Raw genomic sequence first — 20,517 nt, forward strand, 5'->3', positions numbered from 1 at the left:
CTTCTTTAATTTCTATTTTCTATAATATTAGAAGTTCTATATTATTTATGACCTTTATTTTGTGTGTTTGACAGGACGATGCACATATTTTCTGTAGGGAGTCCCAAGTGTGTTAAACGTAAATTTATGTGATATAAATCTTTAAAATATCTTTTGAGCTGAAGCTGAAATTATTGTTTCAATTCATTTTACAGATAAAAGATGAAGTCATAAAAGCCTTGAACTTCATGGATTATGTCTATCAAATATTTGGTTTCACATATGAAGTGAAACTTTCAACAGTATGCTTTTACTCTTTATTGTTCTCAATGTCCATCACTTGGAAGTATGAATAGTTTAGGGAATATTGACCATTTTCTAAGCTTGGTAGCTTCTGCTCTTGTTATTTTCTTCTCTTTTGGTATATGATACTGACATACACATTGCCAATATTTATTTACCCTTGCTTGGTAGCTATAATCTATCTAATGGCTCGGTTATTTATTTACCCTTGCTTGTGTTAAATACTTGAGTAGAGGCCAGAGAAAATCTTTAAAGATCTTGAAATGTGGGAGAAGGCTGAAAATGAGCTCAGGGAAGCTTTGGATGAGTTTGGCAAGCCATGGCAGGTATTATTTTAGAGGTCTTTAATTCCAGCTTAAGATATTGCTTGAAATGTATCGTTTGGTTCTGACTAAAACTAATTCAGTTTGGGCATCTAAAAGTGGAGCATGCTTATCATTTTGAATTCAATTGTAGGTTTACTTGATGCAGTTTTTATTTTCTTATACTCACATAAGTTTTTATTTTATTTTTGCATCTCTGTTTTATTATTATTTTCTATGGAATGCAACATTTGTTACCTTCAAATTATGTGCTTATATTCTGAATAAAACTCTGCTGCAGTTGAATGAAGGGGACGGTGCATTCTATGGACCGAAGATAGACATCAGTGTATCTGATGCATTGAGTAGGAAATTCCAATGTGGAACTCTACAGGTATTCACTGTTTCACTTGACTTGCATATTCACATGATTCAGTTGTTAACTTCTTTTTACTGATAATTGGATAAATTTGGTTGCTTGCAGCTTGACTTCCAGCTTCCTGATAGTTTTAAGTTGGAATTCTCAACTGAGGATGAAGCCAAAATTGAGAGACCTGTTATGATACACAGATCCATTCTAGGATCTGTTGAAAGCATGTTTGCCATACTTTTAGAGCACTACAAGGGTAAATGGCCCTTCTGGCTCAGTCCTCGTCAAGCAATTTTGTGCCCTGTGTCCGAGAAATCACAAGCTTATGCTCTGCAGGTACATAGCTCTGACTCCTTGCTTTATTCTGTTGTACACAACTAGATTGGGGTGATGATGTATACTCCATATCATTAGATAACACTTTTAATCTCCTTGGAAGGTAAACTTTGTGGCATCTGTCATTTTTCGTGCTTTTCAAATTGCAAATTACTCCATGTAGCCTATACCTGCTGAGGTTGTCTGCAGCGTCAAATGGTTGAACCAATTTGTATATTTTGAGTATGTTACATGTGTTTTTATATAGACTTTTGCTATGGTAACTTCCTCATGAAGCTTGAACAATCTTCGTTGAATAATTTTATGGCCTAACTTTTGTCATTGTTCTAATTCTATTGTTGTTGAGATACTTGTACTATGTTATGGTGCGAAAAACACGTTGCTTATTAATTTTATAACATTATTGTTCTGCAATTTTCTAGGTACGTGATCAAATCCATGAAGAAGGGTACCATGTAGATGCTGATACAACTGATATGGAGATTCAGAAGAAGGTATCATAAACCTTCAAAACCAATAATTGTGTTATTTTCATCTTATTCATGTGGTGCGGCACTGTTTTTTGATCATGTACTTACATCTCTATTTTGAAATTGTAAACTGTCATTCAAGTGGCAATTTAAAAGTAGTATTTTATTTTAGTATAAAAATCTAAGGTTGAAACAAAAAATTGTATGAACAACAAGTTGTCATTCTGTAGGTAGAAGAAGCTCGGTTAGCACAGTACAATTACATCTTGGTTGTTGGAGAAGACGAAGCTAATACTGGACAGGTTCTTCCTATTAACTATTATGCCTGGATAGATATTGTGGCTTTTTTTAGTCTTTTTATACCCAATACGAAGTTAAGAGTTGTTTCATTGTTTCAGGTGAGTGTACAAGTCAGGGATAATGAAGATCATAGTATTATTATGAGTATTGAGAACCTGCTCAAACACTTCAAAGATGAAGTTGCAGCTTTCCACTAATTATATCTGTTTATTTACCCATCAATAACTTTATGTCATGGAACTGATATTTGTTAAGGAGTAAAAAAAGAAAATAGTTTCTTTTTTGGTAAAAAAATACTACTTTTTTAATTTTCAAGGTATTGAAGGCACTTTTTAAAGTTATATTTCTTTTATTTATTTATTTAACAAATGCTCTAAGAATACTTGTTATCATTTTCTTAATTTTATAGTCATACACATTTGTGTGTATTATTTGCTTTTCAACTTGAGAGTATATCTCGCGATGTGATAAGTTTTGACTTATATCAGTGTAAAATTAATTTACATTAAAAATGCACTTATGTTTTGAAATTCATTCTTCTATCACGTAATATTTTTTGTTTTAAAAATTTCTCTATATTTGTGAAACAAATTATTGATTTTAATTTATCTTTGAAAAATGTGTGTTTTAGATAATACTAACAATTCTTTAACCGGCATTTTGAAATTTTATATTGATTTATAAAAATTTATACATGTTTTATATAATATGCCTTTCTGTTAAAGACTGATATATAAGAAAGTGTTGTGAAAAAAAAGATATAAACAGAAAGTGTTGTACTAGTGTTACACAGTAATAATAAAGGTACAATAAAACACAATCGAAAAAGTGACCGATTAAAAAAGCTAGTGTTTGTCTATTTGCTAGTTAATATTAATATTATCACATGTTTAATTTATTAGACATAAATTCTAATATAAATACAAACTAACTATTACAAAAAAAAATCCACAAATAAAAAGTGACACAAACATTTTGATGAACAAAAATCCACAAACTCAAACACACGAAATAAAAGGAAATAAAAATTCAAGAGCAATATAAACATTTTGAGAAATCAAAACCTACAAGCATGCCTGCTTTCCAATGAGTGCAGCTGGTGGAGTATGGCTGCTCTTAGCTCAATTCTACAAAGTTTTTTATATGAATTATTGTTTAATCCACTTTACTAGTAGAATGCACCAAATAATTATTTATTAGATAAGCTTATATATGGAAATGAGTTGTTTTTGGGTGAAAAGAAATGAACACCGGCTCTCATACATTGCTACATTTTTGTGCCCCCTCTTTGTCTTTTGCTATTCAGCCCCCTTCAATTCAATGTTTCTTTTTTTGGTATTTTATTTATAGACATCTAATTTGCTTAATAGAGAGAGAAAAATGCAAGTGGGGAGACAAGGGATGAGTACTGCAGAAAGGATATAGACTGCCCTATTTTTTCTATTTTTCTAATTTGCCTGTTTATGAAAAAGGGTTTCAAACCCTTTTTTTTTCTTTCTGAAATAAAATGAAACAACAAATAGACTTTTAGGTTTCAAAAGACCAACATCAAATTTTCATAAAATTTCAAATTTTAAAAGAAAAGTCCAAAATATGACAAAAAACTTTAGGATAAAATTGGGTATCTATAGATATTAGGTAGTTTCCACATAGCTCCTATGTCAAATATCCAACATTAGGTCTTTGAGTTTCTGCCACGAGGCCAAAGACGTCCTCCAATATTAGGTCTTTCGAAGCTTTTCAGATTTATAAATTTTTTAAATATAATTCTTATTTCGAAGATTTAAAACTTTCAAAAGTTTCAAATATTTTTGGAAGTTTCAAATTTTTAAAATAATGATTACATTTCGAAAATTTAGAAAGTTTCTAAATCTAGACAGTTTAAAAAAATTTTAAATTTAAAAAAAATTTATTTCGAAACTCTCAAAAATTTTAAAAAATTTATTTCAAAGGTATGAAAATTTCAAGTACACTTACTTTTTTTATTTCAAAAATTTAAAAATATTTAAAAATTATAATAAATTCTTTAAAATTTTGAAAGAAGAGGTAAAAAACAGTAATAAAAAATAATTTTTTTTATAAAAAGACAGTTATATTTTTGCATTAAAAAATCGTAAATAAAAACATTATGGTCCATTTCGCACTACAATTCAATTCATATAGATTCGGGATAATTCGTAGTAAATTTACTTTTTTTTAATAAATATTTTATAATTTAGACAAATTCTAAGATTATAAAGACAAATTGTGAACTTGTACGGTTCACAATCACAATTATAGACTCTTGCCCATCAAATAAACAGTAATAGGTCTTTCTATGGGCAAGCTAGCAATTACAAACGAAAGTTCTTACTTTAATTAAGTATTTAATTATTAACAAAACAAATCTTATAAATTTTTACCTAATTAAAAAGTGGTCAAATAAAATCTAAATTCCCATATTGGTACGCCAAATAAGTTATATTGAATCCGATAAATTAATCTAAATACTAATTTACTAACATTTGCCTATAAATAAATAAAAATCTATTAGTTAATTCTAATTTACTCAAAACGATTTACATCGATCAAAACATCCATAATGAAGAACTTAAACATTAACATTCTATTATTATATACGGTTCTAGACTCTATGCATCAAAAAAAGGATTGGGTTTTAAAGAAAAACACAAGTTAATAATTTTTTGTTTTTTAGAATTTTTGCAGAGTTAAGCAATTTGGTAATATTTACAAACAACATTACTACAAGTACCCCAATCTGTCTCCATGCACACTCCCTGGACCACTAGCAGTTAACTTGCTTGAGCTGAAATTTTGAGGTGCCTGAGAATTCATCTCTGCCAGCTCTCTTACGCGGACTAAAATTGGCTCCGGAATTGGCGCTGTACCATGCTTCCGTGAATTCATCTATCATACATACAAAAAAAACACCAATGTGATCATCAGAGCTGAATTTAAAGACTTGTAGTAATTTACATCTCTAGAAAGTAACTTGAGGACAAATTCAGGAACCAGATGGATTTGCAACGCACAACACATGCTACCTCAAAAGCATTATACATGGAAAACATGCGTAGCACCGATATTTCAGATTGAAAACTAGTATCCACACACCGACATATATAATTACATTCAGCCACTTTCATTTTTGTAAGTTATTACTAATGTCTACGTGTCTGATATTTGTGTTTGTGCTTCATAGGAGAAAACATGGGTGTAATAATATACCTTAATAGGATAATACAAAAATTTGGAATAAAAATAAATGAATAAAATTGTAAGCATCGAGCAAAATTTGGTACCAGATATTGACAAAATTCCAAAATAATCTGAGATATATTAGTTCGTCCAAAAAGGACTAATGTGATTAAGAATTTTCAATTACAATGATCATTTTGGAATTTGATTTCAAGGTATAATTAGATTATCAATTCACAATGATTATTCTGCACGTTCTTAGTAAAATTTTGGTAGTAAACTCTTACCCCCTCATCTGCAGGTGTCTGTGCAAAGCTAGCTTTGAGCAAATTCCTCCACTTGTCCTGCAAATCAAAATATGCAATCAATATATGGAAGGTATAAACACAAAAATCTAGCCTAGTATGTTCTCTACAAGTTTTCACATGATTAGAAATCCACATGACATACCTTGAGATCAACAGAGGTACGATATGAATACGAAGAAAAGGAGAGCCGTTTGATCTCAGACCACCTCCCTGGTCCACACCGCGACACACCTTCAACCAACTTCATTACCTCAACAAGGGTCCATGCTCGATGATGTTTCCTCCTCATACCACCTTTAGCTGTCGGAACAGTAACTATATCGCCCTCCGAAGTATTACTAGATGGATCTATCCTTTTTGGCCTCAATTCCTGCCTTGGTTCAGTTGTGCCAATTACCAGACACTGCTTCTCTTTTACAGATTCAGTAGTGGACTATAAGAAAGATAAAATATTAAATCATGGTGCTATATTGAGTTTCAAAAGAAAAAAAAGACAGGAAATGATGCCATATCAAAGTAATCAAACATCTCGCTTTTGTGGATCTATCTTTTTTCACCTTTGTAATGAATTTCTTTCACCTTTGTAATGAATTTCTTCTTACACACAGACAAACGCATATAGGCGTTCTTTCCTCACAAAAAATTAAAAAATAAATAACATTATACATTTTATCATTAGCAGGGACTTAGTTGGTCTTACCAGCAGATGCATCTTCACAGGCATGGAACATGGCTTCGAGACTTTGTCCTGAATCTCACTATCAGCATCAGAACCATTGCTCAATTTTGCAGCCTCACCCACGCCAGTCGGAAGGAATTTCTGAAACAAAATCATAATGTTTTCTGTAATCAAACATGAAAAAGGTCCAAAAACAACATCAGTAGGAAACATTAAATTTGGCCTTAAAATAACCATAAAAGGTCAATATTATCTGGTGTTAGAATATCTTATAATATCATTAATAGAATCTTAGAATAATTTAGAACATTTTAGACGATCTCTTAGAATGGTTTTACGTGTCACAATTTACTTCCATGTTTGATTAAGAATAGGAACCTTGTACTCGTGTAAATAGAGGTTTGTGTTTCGTATTTTGTAACGCATCATTTCACACCACATACTATAAATATTATATATTCTATGTAGTGTCAGTTTGCTCTTATCTTCCATCTCTAAGTAAATCCTTATAATTTCAACATCTTGCATCAAGCACCAATAGGGGCAGAAGGAATAAACAGAATGTATGAACAAGAACCATTCTTTATTGAGAGGATAAAAAAATAAAACTGTTAATTTCGCACATTTAAGCATGAAAAGGTATTGCTTACCATAAGAGACTTGATATTTTTCCTTGGACGACTTCTTCGGACCCGAGAAACACAAGGAATTTGAACATCAGAACCTCCAAGAGAGTCAAACCTGGTGATAAACATTCTTGCCTCTGGAAAAGCACTCCTAGCAGGCTCGACGTAAGCTGTTGGAGAAACATGTCCATGTCCGATGTTTTTATTAGAACTTGACGACCTAGGAATGTGTTCTCTAGATTCATTTTCAGAGAGCTCTTCAATATATCTCTTAGTGGGCTTACGTATTCTTTTCGCAGCTCTCTCTTCCCTCTGCTGATCCTCATCTCTCAATTCATTTTCCACATTAAGATTCTTCAGTCTGGTTTCAGAAGCAACCTGGTTATCCTCAATTCCACAACCCTCTCCAGCCATATTTTTGACAGAGATTACAGCTGCAGCACTCGCATTTCCAGAACATTCTTCTTCACATTTTCTAGTTATTTTGTTATCTTTAACAGTAAATGTTGTTGCGGAAACATCGCATGAGTTAGTTAAACTCATGGCAATCCTCCTCTTCAGCCACTGTTTATCTTTCACTGTAGTTTCCCGACCAAAAGTGACCTTAAACAGTTCATGAAGTTCTTTGATCGACAACTTGTCCAAACATATTTCTCCTTCTGGCATGGAAAAATTATGCTTCGATGTGGAATAGACATCAGAAGCAGATGATCCACTTTCTATTACTCCTTCTGAAGGTCTGGAACACTGATCAATACTCCCAGATTGATTACTATGACTATAATTTAAACTCGATGCTATTGAAGGTGCTTCCTGGTATGGAGTTTCAGACCGAACCTTCTCATTTACGACAGGAAATTTATCAGCAGAACACTGGCTATCTATTTTTACATGAGAATGAACAGGTGATCGAGACGACAAGCGAAGTCTCTCTTCCTGTTTAACCTTTTGCAGCATCTGTTCAATGTACTACAAGAAATTTTAGAGGTAAAGAAGGACCCTAGACAACAAAATACTACAAATGTCAAGGATATGAGGACATGCAAGCCGAACACTGGAAACTATGCACCCATTTCACAAGAAAAAGAAAAATTCACAACGTGCTATCAAGAAAATATGAGATCATTAACTACTTCCAAACGTGAAAGTCTCGTCCATAAATTACACATAATAAAACTAAACATAATATTCTAGAGGATAAAAAAATCAAACGTGAAAGTCTCGTCCAAAAATTTAAATCCAAACAAGCATGTGTATATGTAATCTAGAAAAGGAAAAAATCTATGATCCATGGTACTTATTTTAACTTTATTATTAAGTCCAAGATGGAAAAGCTGCAATATAACTGGCCCAGTTGATGTACATTTCATAATTTAATAAAGAGAAATATCATATTTAACACTCATTTATTATGTAAGCATTCTATAGAATTTTGATGGACTTCGGCATTTAATAAAGTGGTCTGTTAGTTCCACCAGCTTTTTGCAAGCATTCTGTAGAATTTTGATGGACTTAAGCATAGTTCATGCTTTTTAAAAATTTAAAAAGCAGAAGAAACAACAAAAAGAGGTCAAAATGTAAGCGAGGTGGTCAAAAAGAGAGAAGAAAACAAAAAATAGCCAATTACCTGAAACTTTGCATTTAGCTTCCCTAAATCTGCCTCTGCGGTGCCTAATTGTGAAACACCTTAGTATTCGTTGGAAGAAAAGAAAATAAGAAAAAAGATATCCGTAAGTTATATAACATGGAATTTTCCTAAAACTGAAGAAAAACCATATAGCTATGCAAACACCAGGAGTCCACCAACAAAAAATCTTAAGTGATATGAGGGAGAAACAAAGCTTCAAGTCTTCGAGAGCTTCACAACATAAAATATTAACCCCAAATTGCCGGTATGTAGAGAGGGAAGATGTTTATAAAATAAACTAAAAGAACTACATAAACAACACTCAAATCCTTAGTTTTTCAGAGATAAAACTATAGTAACATACAGCATAGTGGAAACATAGTCTAATGCAAATGAGTAACAATTTCAACAACTGAAAGATTGAGCATTCACCTTCTGAGCACTCCAATCGAAGCTTTCCAGAAGATGATCTTTCGATTGATATGCATTCCAAACTCTGTCCCGTGTCTGCAACAACACGCATTTCACTGTTCTCATATTCTAGAAAATCCTCCACCTCCATTACTTCATCATCTGTTGCAGGCACTAACCTCCCATCACCTTCAACCTAAACATCATATCAAACAACTCACATAATTATGAATAAACCCTAGATAAAATTACAAATCACAGAGCAAAAATGTAGAACCATATAACAAAATATTAACTTTCAAACATACTTCCTTTTCTTGATACATTATGTTCTATTTTCAATTTCCAACATTTCATTTCACTTTATTGCAGAAAATTAGGGAAGAAAAATATAGTGATAACCATACTACAAAGGAGCTCCTTTCGATTTACATAAATATAACAACACAGTGATCAAAGAAGGTAATCTATACAATAACTCAGACTATAAAAGGAAAAAAATTGGAAGCCATCAGATGTTTTGTTATTTTGTAGTAGATTGCATGCCACTTCTGAAAGAAAAGGAAAAGCGGTATCATGGCATTATGAATGCAATCACAAATAACATGCAAACAAAAAAGCAATGCCACTAGAATAACAAGCAATCATTCTAATCATAATGTGTGGATGATTTTATTAAGATTATTTATTTGGGCTACTTAATTACTAGATTAGGCAGGATGTTATGAACATTTTGTTATCATTAGAGCACCTCATGGACACTGATTAGGGCTTTAGTAACAACCTTTTAAATTTTCGACAACTCATAAAAGGGTAATGGTACACTCAGAAAAAAACAGACACTTGGGGTGCCATAGGAACTCACATATCTTAATTTTGCCATGAAATCTAAATGGACAGTTATTATCAAACAAAATAATGACAAATTTTCCTCAAACCGAACAAAACTAGATTAAAAAACTCAAATCAAAATTTATATTGACACACTGAATCAGTCAGTGAGTTACTAAATATATACCCGAACAAGTTTGTACACAACCGGGTTAGAAATTTTTTTGGGTGAAGAAGACAAAGCTGCAGAACTGCTTCTATCAACCACACTGTCTTCAAGCTTCCCATCATCATTATCCTCAATTCCAACCACAGTTTCCATTGAATATCAACCACATGCACCTCAAGTACACAATCTGTAAAACAAAGCAACAAAATTAACAAACAAAAAAACCACTCTATTCTAACACAAGCTACCCAGATGACAAAAAAAGTTGAAAATTTGTAGTGTACACATTCTAAAATATTAAAAAATAAATAAAACTTTTTTAAAAAGGAATCACACCCTAGAAGCCAAAACCACAATTGATTACATGTTTGTTTGGTTCTACAGTGACTAAAATTGATTTTGAATAAATTGTTTTGTAAAATTAATTTTAATTAAAAGTAAATTTAATGTAAAGTGAATAATGTTTGAATATATTCAGGTAAAAAATAGTTCAACTATAAAAATCACGTTGTTACTCAAAAACTACATATCCTAATTTCAAGTAAGAATCAATTTTGAATGCAAAATCAATTCTACTCAATTGCACTCAAAGATCAATTTTACACCTGTAAAATTGATTTTGGTTCCTTGAAAAACGAAACCAAACATGCACTACCAAAATAACATAAACACTTCACTACACACACATACACACAAAAACACTATAAAACCCCCAATTTAGAAATGCTACAAAAACTACTCAAACAAAGAAAATGCATTAATGGGGTTAGCGAAAAACTGAAACAAAGACAAGCCATATGAGAAAAAAATTGAAATTTGTTACTCACCATAGAGTATAGAGCGAGTTGACTCGGTAGCTGTAGCAGAAAAATCCCACTGAGTTAATAGGGATGAGGAATTGTGTGAAACAAGAAAACTTCTCACATACGTAAAACGAAAATGAATTTGGTAAAAAAAATTACTGAAAAATGAATCTGAATATTTTCTATCTGATTTAATTATTTTTGCAAAATTGTAATTATTTTTTTGTTGCTGGTTTTTTGGTGTGTAGGTGAGAGTGGTTTTTATTTTCGGTTCGCTTTTTGGTTACGCAGTGGCGAGTTTTTAGCTACGGATTCGAAAAATTCAATAAAGTGTAATTTAATTTTTGTACTGGATTCCGGATTTTTGTTTCGTTTTGGACTTTCTCTGTCTCTACACAGCTTTCAAAAATCATCTATTGCTTCTATATTAACTTTTCATTTTATATTTTTTTCTTTCTAATTTTAGGTTAAGATAAGTTTTTCTGATTAATGGTTAAGATTCAATTTATAGTAACTTTTTTATTTTAGCGTAATTAATAAATATAGTTTCTTTTTTGACAAGAAAATAATTAATAAATATAGTTTCTTATTTTGTTAGATACCGCGGTTATGTATTTTTGTAAAATATATTACTTTCGTTCATTATTTTAAATTTTATTAATTACTTCACTTAAATCAATTTTTTTTTCTTTCTTTCTAATTCCTTTAATTAACGTGTTTCCTTTTTTAAATATTTGTAATTAATGTTGAGAATTTTTAATTAATATCAGCCATATAAAATATTAATATTTAATACTCTTTTTTGTATATAAGATTATAGGATTAGATTTATATATTTGTCTATTAATATCTATCATAAAAGATTAATACTCTTATCTCTTTTAAGATTATAAGATTTATTTTTTATATATACTAATAATATAAATTTTTTATATACAGTCAATTATAATTATCAATCATTAAAATGTTTAATTTTAATCATAATTATTTTTTAAAATATAGTTTTGAGTTGTTATATAGTTTTTTTTTTATAGAAAAGATGTGTGATATAATCTATAAGATTAATATTCTTTTATCTAATATAAAAAAAATAAAAATAAACACATTATTCTATCTAACTATTCATGAATGACACGTTACAAAAATTAATAAAAAATAATAACCAAAAGAAAAATATAATTTCTTTCATTCTACAATAACCGTTATAAAAAATATTTATCTAAAAATATGACCACTTTTAGTTTTTGATGTATTTTCACTTGTTGTATCTTACAATTAATATAATTAATGTTATCTTTACTTTTTCCTTATAATAATAAAAATACACTGATTATTGATAAAGATCAATTAAATAAAATCATTATCTCATTTATTATATTTTCTAATTTATGATAAATAATTAAATGAAATAACTATTATAAGGTGAATAGAATAATAATTTTATCAAATTAATCTTACAACGTACGTATATTCACTACTACCAAATTAAAGATGAAAATAGTTAAAGTCACTGAAAAAATTAGTTTGCCATCAAATTTATGTTAGCCATACTTCTTTGTTAAATAAGCTAGTCAATATTTTAAAAGTTTTATTTACTTGAAAATATGGGACTTTATAAAATAAACCTTTAAAGCTGAACAATTTGACTTATTTACGATACTACAAATAGATTATCTAATAAGGTGGTATTTAATTATTTATTGAAAACTAAAAAAAATATATAAAAAATAAAAATAATAGATTTATTAATTTGTTTTTATTAACTATTGATATATTTTTATTATCATAAATATATAAAATAGTAATTTATAAGTGATGTACATAATATTAATTATATGATTATTATTTTAAAAAAATCAATTAAAATTATTTTAATCGAAAGTAACACTTTTTAGGATTATTATCCAACAAACTTATTTACATTGGTAATGAAATACTACCTCTCTTCCTATAAGTAAGATTGTCTTCTAAATTTTTTTTCCTCCTTTTTATAAGATATTCTTTAAATTATAAGATACATAATTATTTTTTCACAAAAGTATCTCTAATTAAATGAAATGAATTAGAAAAAAAAAACTATCATTTTTTTCTCTTCATAATTAAAAGATAACTTTTAAAATAAAAATATACATAATTAACAAATTTAATGTGAAAATCACTCATCTTAATTTTCATGCATTAATCAAGGATGACTTATATATAGATATGTAGGTAGTAAATATCTCTTCATTTCCTAAAATTTATTTTAGTTTACATTTTTTTATTAAAATTCACGTTTTTCTATACTTTATAAAAATTAATTGACATGAAAAAATTTAACTATCCATAAGTACATGTATATATATTTTAAATACCAAAAATAAAATTTAAATATATACATATGTGCTGAAAAAAATATACTTAAACGTACATATTGATATTTGTCAAAAATAAATAAATCAAGGGTAATCATGAAAAGAGTAAAACAGGAATATTTGTTAACAAAAAAAGAATACAAATTTTAAGCTTTATAAATTGTAAACTATAAGTTTAAACCCTATTAATTTATAGTATCTTAAAACATGTTGTAAACTCGTAAGATAATGTCTGTTACCAAGCAATAATATTTTTGTCAAAATTATAAACTATCCTATAAATTAACATGTTAAATTTTCCAAAATAACAGAAAAAACAATAAGAAGTAAAATGACTAAAAAATATGAATAGTTAAAGAGAGCAACTTAACTAAAATTGTGAAGCTATGCGCATGTGATTAATTAAAGAGACCAAACATGTAAATCCGCAAGGAAAATTAGCATGTTGTCAAAAAATAAAAAACTACAAATAAATGTCAAAACATTATTATGCAAAAGGTTGTATTGGCCTAACTTCTATACAAACAAAAACTAAATTTCCAATTGAAATATCAAATACTATAATGATATTTCCAGATCCAAAATATCGTTATACAAATTTAACATACATTCATTTTTTCAAATTGCGATACATAATTAATTGCATGTTAAAATGTGATTAATTTAATTTAGGTTAAATTACATTTGTGGTTCTTTAACTTAATTTCAGGTAACGTTTTAGTCCTTTATCTTTTTTTTTTTTTCCGACTTGGTCCTTTATTTTAATTTTAAGTGACAATTTGATATTTTATGTTTTAAAATTTCAACAATGATATCCTTTTTTATACAAAAATTCAAAAAAACATTCAATCAAAACTCATAAAATTAATTATATTCTTCAATATAATACAAATTTCATCAATTTCGTAACGCAAATCTTCAAATAAACTCATATTTTCATACTTTATTTGATATTTTTAGGAATAAATGACTAAATCGGGAGAAAAAAAAAAGATAAAAGACTAAAACGTTACCTGAAATTAAGTTAAGGGACCACGGATGTAATTTAGCCTTTAATTTAATTAAATAATTAATTTATATCATATTAATATGGTTAATTATATAATTATATTGATTATTTTTTTTATCATAATTTGAATTAACCATCTATTTAACAACAATATTTTTATAGATGTATAAAAAATATAAGTATTTATCGTTATCAAATATTTTTATCTATCACTATGTTAATTAAAAATATATTAAAGTTAAAATATAAAACTAATATCAAAATTGCTACCGACACCCCTCTTTTAAAAAAAAACCAAAATCTCTTTGATATTTATAACACTTTTTAACTTCATTTTTTCATTTATTATCATTCTTAACATCTCAGAACTCACATATCACAAAATCACTATACCTCATCAACCCTAACTCATAATCATTCAAAACTCACATCACTTACTTATAACATACACCCATCAGTTTCGTCTTCACATTGTGGTTAAAGTGACCTAAAAAATTATGTTTGTTGTTCTGTTTTGGAGTTCGAATTTTTTTTCTAAATATGTGGATTGTACATGAACTCAGTTCACGTGCATTGTGTTGTTATGTGAGCTGAATTCACGTATGTTGAAAAAAATTATAAATCTCAGGATGTACGTAATCTTAATTCACGTAAACGTACGTGATTTAAGATTGCATAATCAATTGAGTTTGAATATTAAAACAGCTACATGAACTCAATTTCACGTAAACTTACGTGAACTCAGTTCACGTACGTTTACTAGAATTCAGTTTATTGAATATTAAAACAACTACGTGAACTCAATTTCACGTATCAATTTAGCAAAAGCCTGAAATTTTTGTGTTCTTTTCTAGATGCAGATAAATGGACCAAGGGAGAGACAACTATGGTGAAATATATGAAAGTTTGGAACTTGATTTTAAGGATATGGGTGATGGTTTGGAACGTGATTTCGACGAAATGTATGTTGATTTTGATGCAATGAATGATTGTGTTGAACCTGAAATTGAAGACATTATGAACAACAACGGTGAACCTGTTATGGTTGATTTAACTGATGTGTTTAGCACCGACATGATGTTTGATACACGAGATGATTTATTGAAATGGGCTAGAAATGTTGGAATGGAAAATGGAATTGTTGTTGTCATTTTTAGATCTGAAACTACGACAACACGACCAAGAACAAAGACAAAATTAATTATTGGTTGTGAAAGAAGCGGTAAATATAAACATTGGAAGAATTATAAACCTACGAGAAGTACTTGGGGTAGAAAATGTGAATGCCCATTTAGATTAAGAGGAACACCATCAAGTATTGGTGATGGATGATATTTGCATGTAATATGTGGTGTCCATAACCACGAATTGACCAAAAAACGGATTGGTCATGCTTTCTTAAGCCGATTATCTCAGGAAGAGAAAGTTGTACTTGGTGATATGACGAAGAACATGATCAAACCAAGAAACATATTGATGCCATTAAAGGATCATAATGTTAAAAGTTTGACGACAACAAAATAAATTTATAATGCACGTCAAGCATATCGTTCATCACTTAGAGGTAATAGAACAAAAATACAACATCTTTTAACATTGATGGAACACGACAAATACGTTTATAGATATAAGAAGGTAGATAGTTCAGATGAGTTGAAAGACATATTTTGGGTTCACCCAGACGCTACCACTCTTGTAAATAATTTTCACATAATATTGATTATGGATAGCACATACAAGACATGTATGTATCGAATGCCATTACTTTAAATTATTGATGTTACATCTACTGAAATGACATTTTGTGTGGGATTTGCATATCTACAGTCTGAACATGCTGATAATTTTACGTGGGCACTACAAATATTGAAAGAACATATTACATGTGGTGAAGTTGAAGTAATTGTTACTGATAGAGACCTTGCTTTGATGAACGCAATTCAATATATTTTTCAAAAGCAGATAATTTAGTATGCTTGTTTCATGTATGCAAAAATATCAAAGCGAAGTGAAAGATGATTGTTTTGCAAAAAAAGAAGCAGGTGCAAATAATGGAGACATATGAGACTCTTGTTTACATTTATGATGAGACTCAGTACTACATGAATTTGGTTATCTTTGAAGGAATTTGTAGTAGCTCTTCTATCTTTAATGATTATGTACATGACCAGTGGTTAATTCCTCACAAAGAAATATTTGTTGAGGCGTTGACAAATAGAGTTATGCACTTTAGGAACACCACAACACAAAGGGTTGAGTCGGCGCACTGGAGTTTGAAAAGAATATTACAAGACAACATTGATGATATATGCATTGTTTGGAAAACCATCAATAGCATGATTGTATTACAACACAGTGAGGTAATAACATAATTTGAAGATAGCATAATTCAAAAGATTCATCGATATAGTAACATATTGTACGCCAATTTGTGTGGTGCTGTGTCCAAAAATATAATAGATCATATTGCAGTAGAGTTTGATCGCGTGAAGTATGTAGGTATAGATAAGTCTGAATGTCGTTGCACAATTAGGAGAACACATGGTCTACCTTGTGCATGTGAAATAGTCAGGTATAGTATGATCTCCCGTTTCATTCTGTTAGACGTTATTCATATTCGGCGGACTAAATTAACTTTTTATGATGATGGATCGGGTAAGCCTTCAGAATCATATGTGAAATATGAAATATATGTGATCGTGAAAAAGTTTGATGAACTTGATGTACCTGGCAAAATTGCACTTAAAGGTAAATTATGAGATATCATGTATCCATCGACTATATCGATGTGATCCACCTATTGACAAAATTAAAACAAACGGTGCACCCAAAAAAGGCAAAAGTAAGGTATCAAAAAAAGATAAATCAACCAAGTGTGATCCATCTTGGATGGACTATGTGGATGTAAGTGTTTGATGCAGTGGCACAAATATATGTAATACTGTAACATCTAATAAAGTACATCAACCTCGATCATCATTCAAAAAGCTCACACCTCGACCATCAGTCAACAAGGTTCAACAACCAAGAGTTCTTATCTTCCACGATTGGTTACCAGTTGAAATTCATAAATTCATAGATGACATTATTGACGTCGGTGATGATGGTAATTGTGGATATCGTGCATTTGCAGCTTTACTTGGAATGAATGAGAACTCTTGGACATTCATTCGTCAAGAGTGTGTGGTAGAGTTTCAAGAGTTCATGTCTCATTACGAGATAATATATGATAGACAAAATTTTGTTCAACAACTTATACACAATGTGTGTGTTGAATAAATTGCAACTTTGGATAGTTGGATGACACTTTCAAAAATGAGATATGTTATTGCTTTAAAATTTAACTTTGGTTTTCGTCGCATTATCACTTAACCAATCACAAACATTTTTTTCACTTAGAAATCCACCACCAACATCTATGTCAGATTATCATATGATACTTATTACATTTGTTGAGAACTGTCATTTTGTTCAGGTATTCATTGTGGTAGTTATTTAATTTTTCCACTTAGAACTGTCATTTTAACAGTTATTAATTGTGCAATTGTTAATCTCATATTTAATAAATTATCGATTTTAATAGGTTTACTTAAAGCAAAATTCTCCTATACCACCAACAAGTAATTTGTGGAGAAAATATTACACTGAAGAAGCACGACAGTAGAAATTTATTTATAATGATCGCAAGCAACATTGGTTGAAGATATTTCCATGCAGTATAGATGAATATGTTGTAAACTGAAAAGTAAACTGGATGAATATATTGTAAATGTATTATGATATTTAACTTAGTATTTTAAACATATTAGATGAATATATTGTCTGAATTGAAAATATTGCGATTGTTATAAACTGTCAAATCAGTACTTCACAAAATATTTCAAAAGTATTACAAATCTAAAATATACCAAAACATTACATATCCAAAAAATTACCCAAATATTGCATATTCAAAATATACCAAAATATGTCATATCTAAAATATTCCATAATATTCCAAAATATTTTAAATAAATCATAAGTCTGTATATTTCTCCTACAATATGGTACTATATTAGTCCAATCTCTACCGCCACCCCTTTGACTTTGCAACATCAAAATTACCTCATTAACGAGTGTCATGCCATCAGGTAATATCAGTTGCCGACTAATAAACTCTTCAACATTTGTATTGATCGAGGATGCAATAAAAAATAAATTAAATATGACTAGTTAAAATAATTTAGTAAAAATAAAATATGACTAAATAAAATATGACTAATTAATATACCATTACGTCAACTGCTCCATCGGCGGGATCAACGGCATCAGCTGCATGATCAGTAGGTTTTGCATCAGCTACATGAGCGTCAAGTTCTTCATGATCTGGTTCTCTAAGAATGATGTATGGATGAGAAATTCCGCGAAACTAGTTCATGTAATCATTCGAGCAGACTACACGTTCCTGCACAACTGCATCATCATCCACTACATGCACAACATACTGTGTAAACATAATGTCCATTTCATTTGGTGTGGTCGTTTGACCCACTACCTCTAATAGTGAGCCATGCATGGTTTGGACATGATTGTATTGACGCAACACCCTGTCTGCTAATGTTGGTCACGACAATGTTGATGGTATACCTCAAGTAACCAACTATACTGAACTGTGGTTGTCCGCGTGACATTAAATTCAGCATAAGCAACATCATGACTAACTCCAATAAGCTCTACCAATATATTTGCACCATCATTCTTGTTAAATACATTAACACTGAATAATGCATCAGTGATGAAGATATGCAGCAGATAGGACACTTCGTCCAAAGTAATCATCATCTCCTGAACTGGAAGATGCGAGCTATTGGTGTCATGATGCCATCTCTTTACGAATGCATAAATGATCCATTTGTCGATCTTTTCGTAGCTGCATTTTAGCAAATAATACAATCACAATCTTTTAACCAGTTGCTCAACATTTTCGTGTTTAATAACAACTTCTTTTAATTTTTTACCATTGCTAAACACCTTTAATTCATCGCGATCTTCAAATTAATTAAGCAAAAAATATAAGTTAAAAAATATAATTTAATTTAATTTGATTGAGAAAATTACAACACCATTCCAGAGTCGAGTCGCCACATGATTGCCGAATGTCATAAGGACATAACTATCAACTGGACCACCAGAATATCCATCATCCTGTGGAGGTTCATCTATGTCATCTGGTTGGGCTTTGGGTTGGGCTACTAGTTGGGCTTATTCCTCCACATTAGAAATACCCTCGTTAACTATAACACGACATTCTCTATCAGTAAAGATAGTATGCACCATATCTGCAAAACAAAAATCATAATAAAAATCAAAACAACAAATCCTATGTGAATTCACTATCACGTACGTGAACTCATTTTCAAAACTAAAAAACGTACGTGAACTGGGTTCACGAACCATGTTCGTGAAATGAGTTCGCAAACTCAATTCACGTATGTGGTATCACTATGTTTTGTGTGAACTCAGATCACGTCTATCTTACGTGAACTCATTTCATGAACATAGTTCGTGAACTGAGTTCACATATGTTACTGAGTTTTTGAAAATGGATTTGCGTACGTGAACTACGTTTTTGGATTTTTGAAAATGAGTTTGCGTACGTGAACCGAGTTCATGTACGTTTATGGGTTTATGACAGCGAAAATTTTCATCATCATAAAAAATGGATACTTGATTTTAAGGTTTCAAATATTGCATTCGTAATCATAAATAGAAACAACTACAATAATGTAAAAAAAAAACAACAACAAAAGTTCATGCTTACTTGATTTACAACAGTGATGATTGATTGGTGATTCATGACGTTCACTTGATGATTGATGGATGATGAAGAAACTCAATATCAAAAACCCAGTAGAAGATGATTGATGAAAATGTTGAAGATGATTGATGATGATTGATGAAGATGTTGAAGATGGTTGATGATGATTGAAGAAAATGAAGAAGATGTTGAATGAAGATGATGAAGATAAAATGAAGAGGAAGAAGATTGAAATAAAAGGAAGGGTAATTTGAAAATTTTGTTTATTTATTTAAATTGAGAGGTGTGGGTAGTAAAATAGGGGAGGTGTTGGTAGCAAAATTGAATTAATATTCTTCCTCCTCCAAATCTATCACTTGCTTTTCTCTCATTTTCCATTCAACTAACTACATCCTAACATTGTATTTGGTTAGAAAAAAGAGAGAAAAAAAAAGTAAAAAAGAAGGCTAAATTACATCCCCGAGTTCGTTCTTTATTTTAATTTTAAGTGACAATTTGATATTTTATATTTTAAAATGTCAACAATGTTGTCTTTTTTTTTTTTTTATAAAAATTCAAAAAAATCATCAAATTTTTCAAACAAAACCCATAAATTCATTATCATCTTCAATAAAATACAAATTTAATCAAATTCATAACTTAAAT

At 29.9% G+C, this 20,517-nt stretch overlaps 3 protein-coding genes across 14 annotated transcripts in view; 2 read left to right on the top strand and 1 right to left on the bottom strand.

Annotated features, from left to right (window-relative positions):
• The window catches only part of LOC101501649 (threonine--tRNA ligase, mitochondrial 1-like), a 5,056-nt gene extending 2,655 nt beyond the window's left edge, over positions 1-2,401 (top strand). For all 7 annotated transcript variants that reach the window (XM_027336511.2, XM_012718595.3, XM_012718594.3 and 4 more), the window contains 8 exons: positions 75-107; positions 195-281; positions 516-608; positions 886-978; positions 1,069-1,290; positions 1,713-1,784; positions 1,991-2,062; positions 2,159-2,401. In XM_027336511.2, the coding sequence (XP_027192312.1) occupies positions 75-107; positions 195-281; positions 516-608; positions 886-978; positions 1,069-1,290; positions 1,713-1,784; positions 1,991-2,062; positions 2,159-2,257 (771 nt within the window). In that variant the 3' untranslated portion in view covers positions 2,258-2,401. The remainder of the gene's footprint in view (positions 1-74; positions 108-194; positions 282-515; positions 609-885; positions 979-1,068; positions 1,291-1,712; positions 1,785-1,990; positions 2,063-2,158) is intronic.
• A 2,162-nt stretch (positions 2,402-4,563) lies between these two features.
• On the bottom strand, positions 4,564-10,991 carry LOC101500283 (uncharacterized). 6 transcript variants are annotated; one of them, XM_004510390.4, is made up of 9 exons: positions 10,737-10,991; positions 9,928-10,096; positions 8,931-9,105; positions 8,499-8,533; positions 6,896-7,828; positions 6,267-6,386; positions 5,709-5,999; positions 5,546-5,602; positions 4,564-4,967 (listed from the first exon to the last, which is right to left on the bottom strand). In XM_004510390.4, the coding sequence occupies exons 2-9, from the start codon at positions 10,060-10,062 to the stop codon at positions 4,803-4,805; spliced, it is 1,911 nt and encodes a 636-aa protein (XP_004510447.1). In that variant the 5' UTR covers positions 10,063-10,096; positions 10,737-10,991; the 3' UTR covers positions 4,564-4,802. The 6 variants fall into 6 exon arrangements, with proteins under 6 accessions (XP_004510447.1, XP_004510445.1, XP_004510446.1 ...); XM_004510388.4 differs by having other exon boundaries at positions 6,896-7,840; XM_004510389.4 differs by having other exon boundaries at positions 8,499-8,542.
• Positions 10,992-16,126: 5,135 nt separating this feature from the next.
• LOC140918866 (uncharacterized) lies at positions 16,127-17,354 on the top strand. Its single transcript, XM_073363667.1, has 3 exons — positions 16,127-16,430; positions 16,536-16,647; positions 16,997-17,354. The coding sequence occupies exons 1-3, from the start codon at positions 16,127-16,129 to the stop codon at positions 17,352-17,354; spliced, it is 774 nt and encodes a 257-aa protein (XP_073219768.1).
• Positions 17,355-20,517: the final 3,163 nt, after the last annotated feature.

The sequence above is a fragment of the Cicer arietinum genome, chromosome 7 (genome assembly GCF_000331145.2).
Source record: "Cicer arietinum cultivar CDC Frontier isolate Library 1 chromosome 7, Cicar.CDCFrontier_v2.0, whole genome shotgun sequence".
Classification (NCBI taxonomy): domain Eukaryota; kingdom Viridiplantae; phylum Streptophyta; class Magnoliopsida; order Fabales; family Fabaceae; genus Cicer; species Cicer arietinum.

What these genes read in the sequence shown, in the direction of transcription:
- LOC140918866 (XM_073363667.1), top strand. Translation starts at nt 16,127, where the DNA reads ATGGAGACATATGAGACTCTTGTTTACATTTATGATGAGACTCAGTAC. An exon ending in CATGATTGTATTACAACACA is followed by an intron (nt 16,431 to 16,535) that starts GTGAGGTAATAA and finishes AAAATATAATAG; the next exon opens with ATCATATTGCAGTAGAGTTT. An exon ending in TGTGCATGTGAAATAGTCAG is followed by an intron (nt 16,648 to 16,996) that starts GTATAGTATGAT and finishes TGTTTGATGCAG; the next exon opens with TGGCACAAATATATGTAATA.
- LOC101500283 (XM_004510385.4), bottom strand. Translation starts at nt 10,062, where the DNA reads ATGGAAACTGTGGTTGGAATTGAGGATAATGATGATGGGAAGCTTGAA. An exon ending in TCGATTGGAGTGCTCAGAAG is followed by an intron (nt 8,558 to 8,930) that starts GTGAATGCTCAA and finishes ACGAATACTAAG; the next exon opens with GTGTTTCACAATTAGGCACC. An exon ending in AGACACCTGCAGATGAGGGG is followed by an intron (nt 4,968 to 5,545) that starts GTAAGAGTTTAC and finishes TATGTATGATAG; the next exon opens with ATGAATTCACGGAAGCATGG.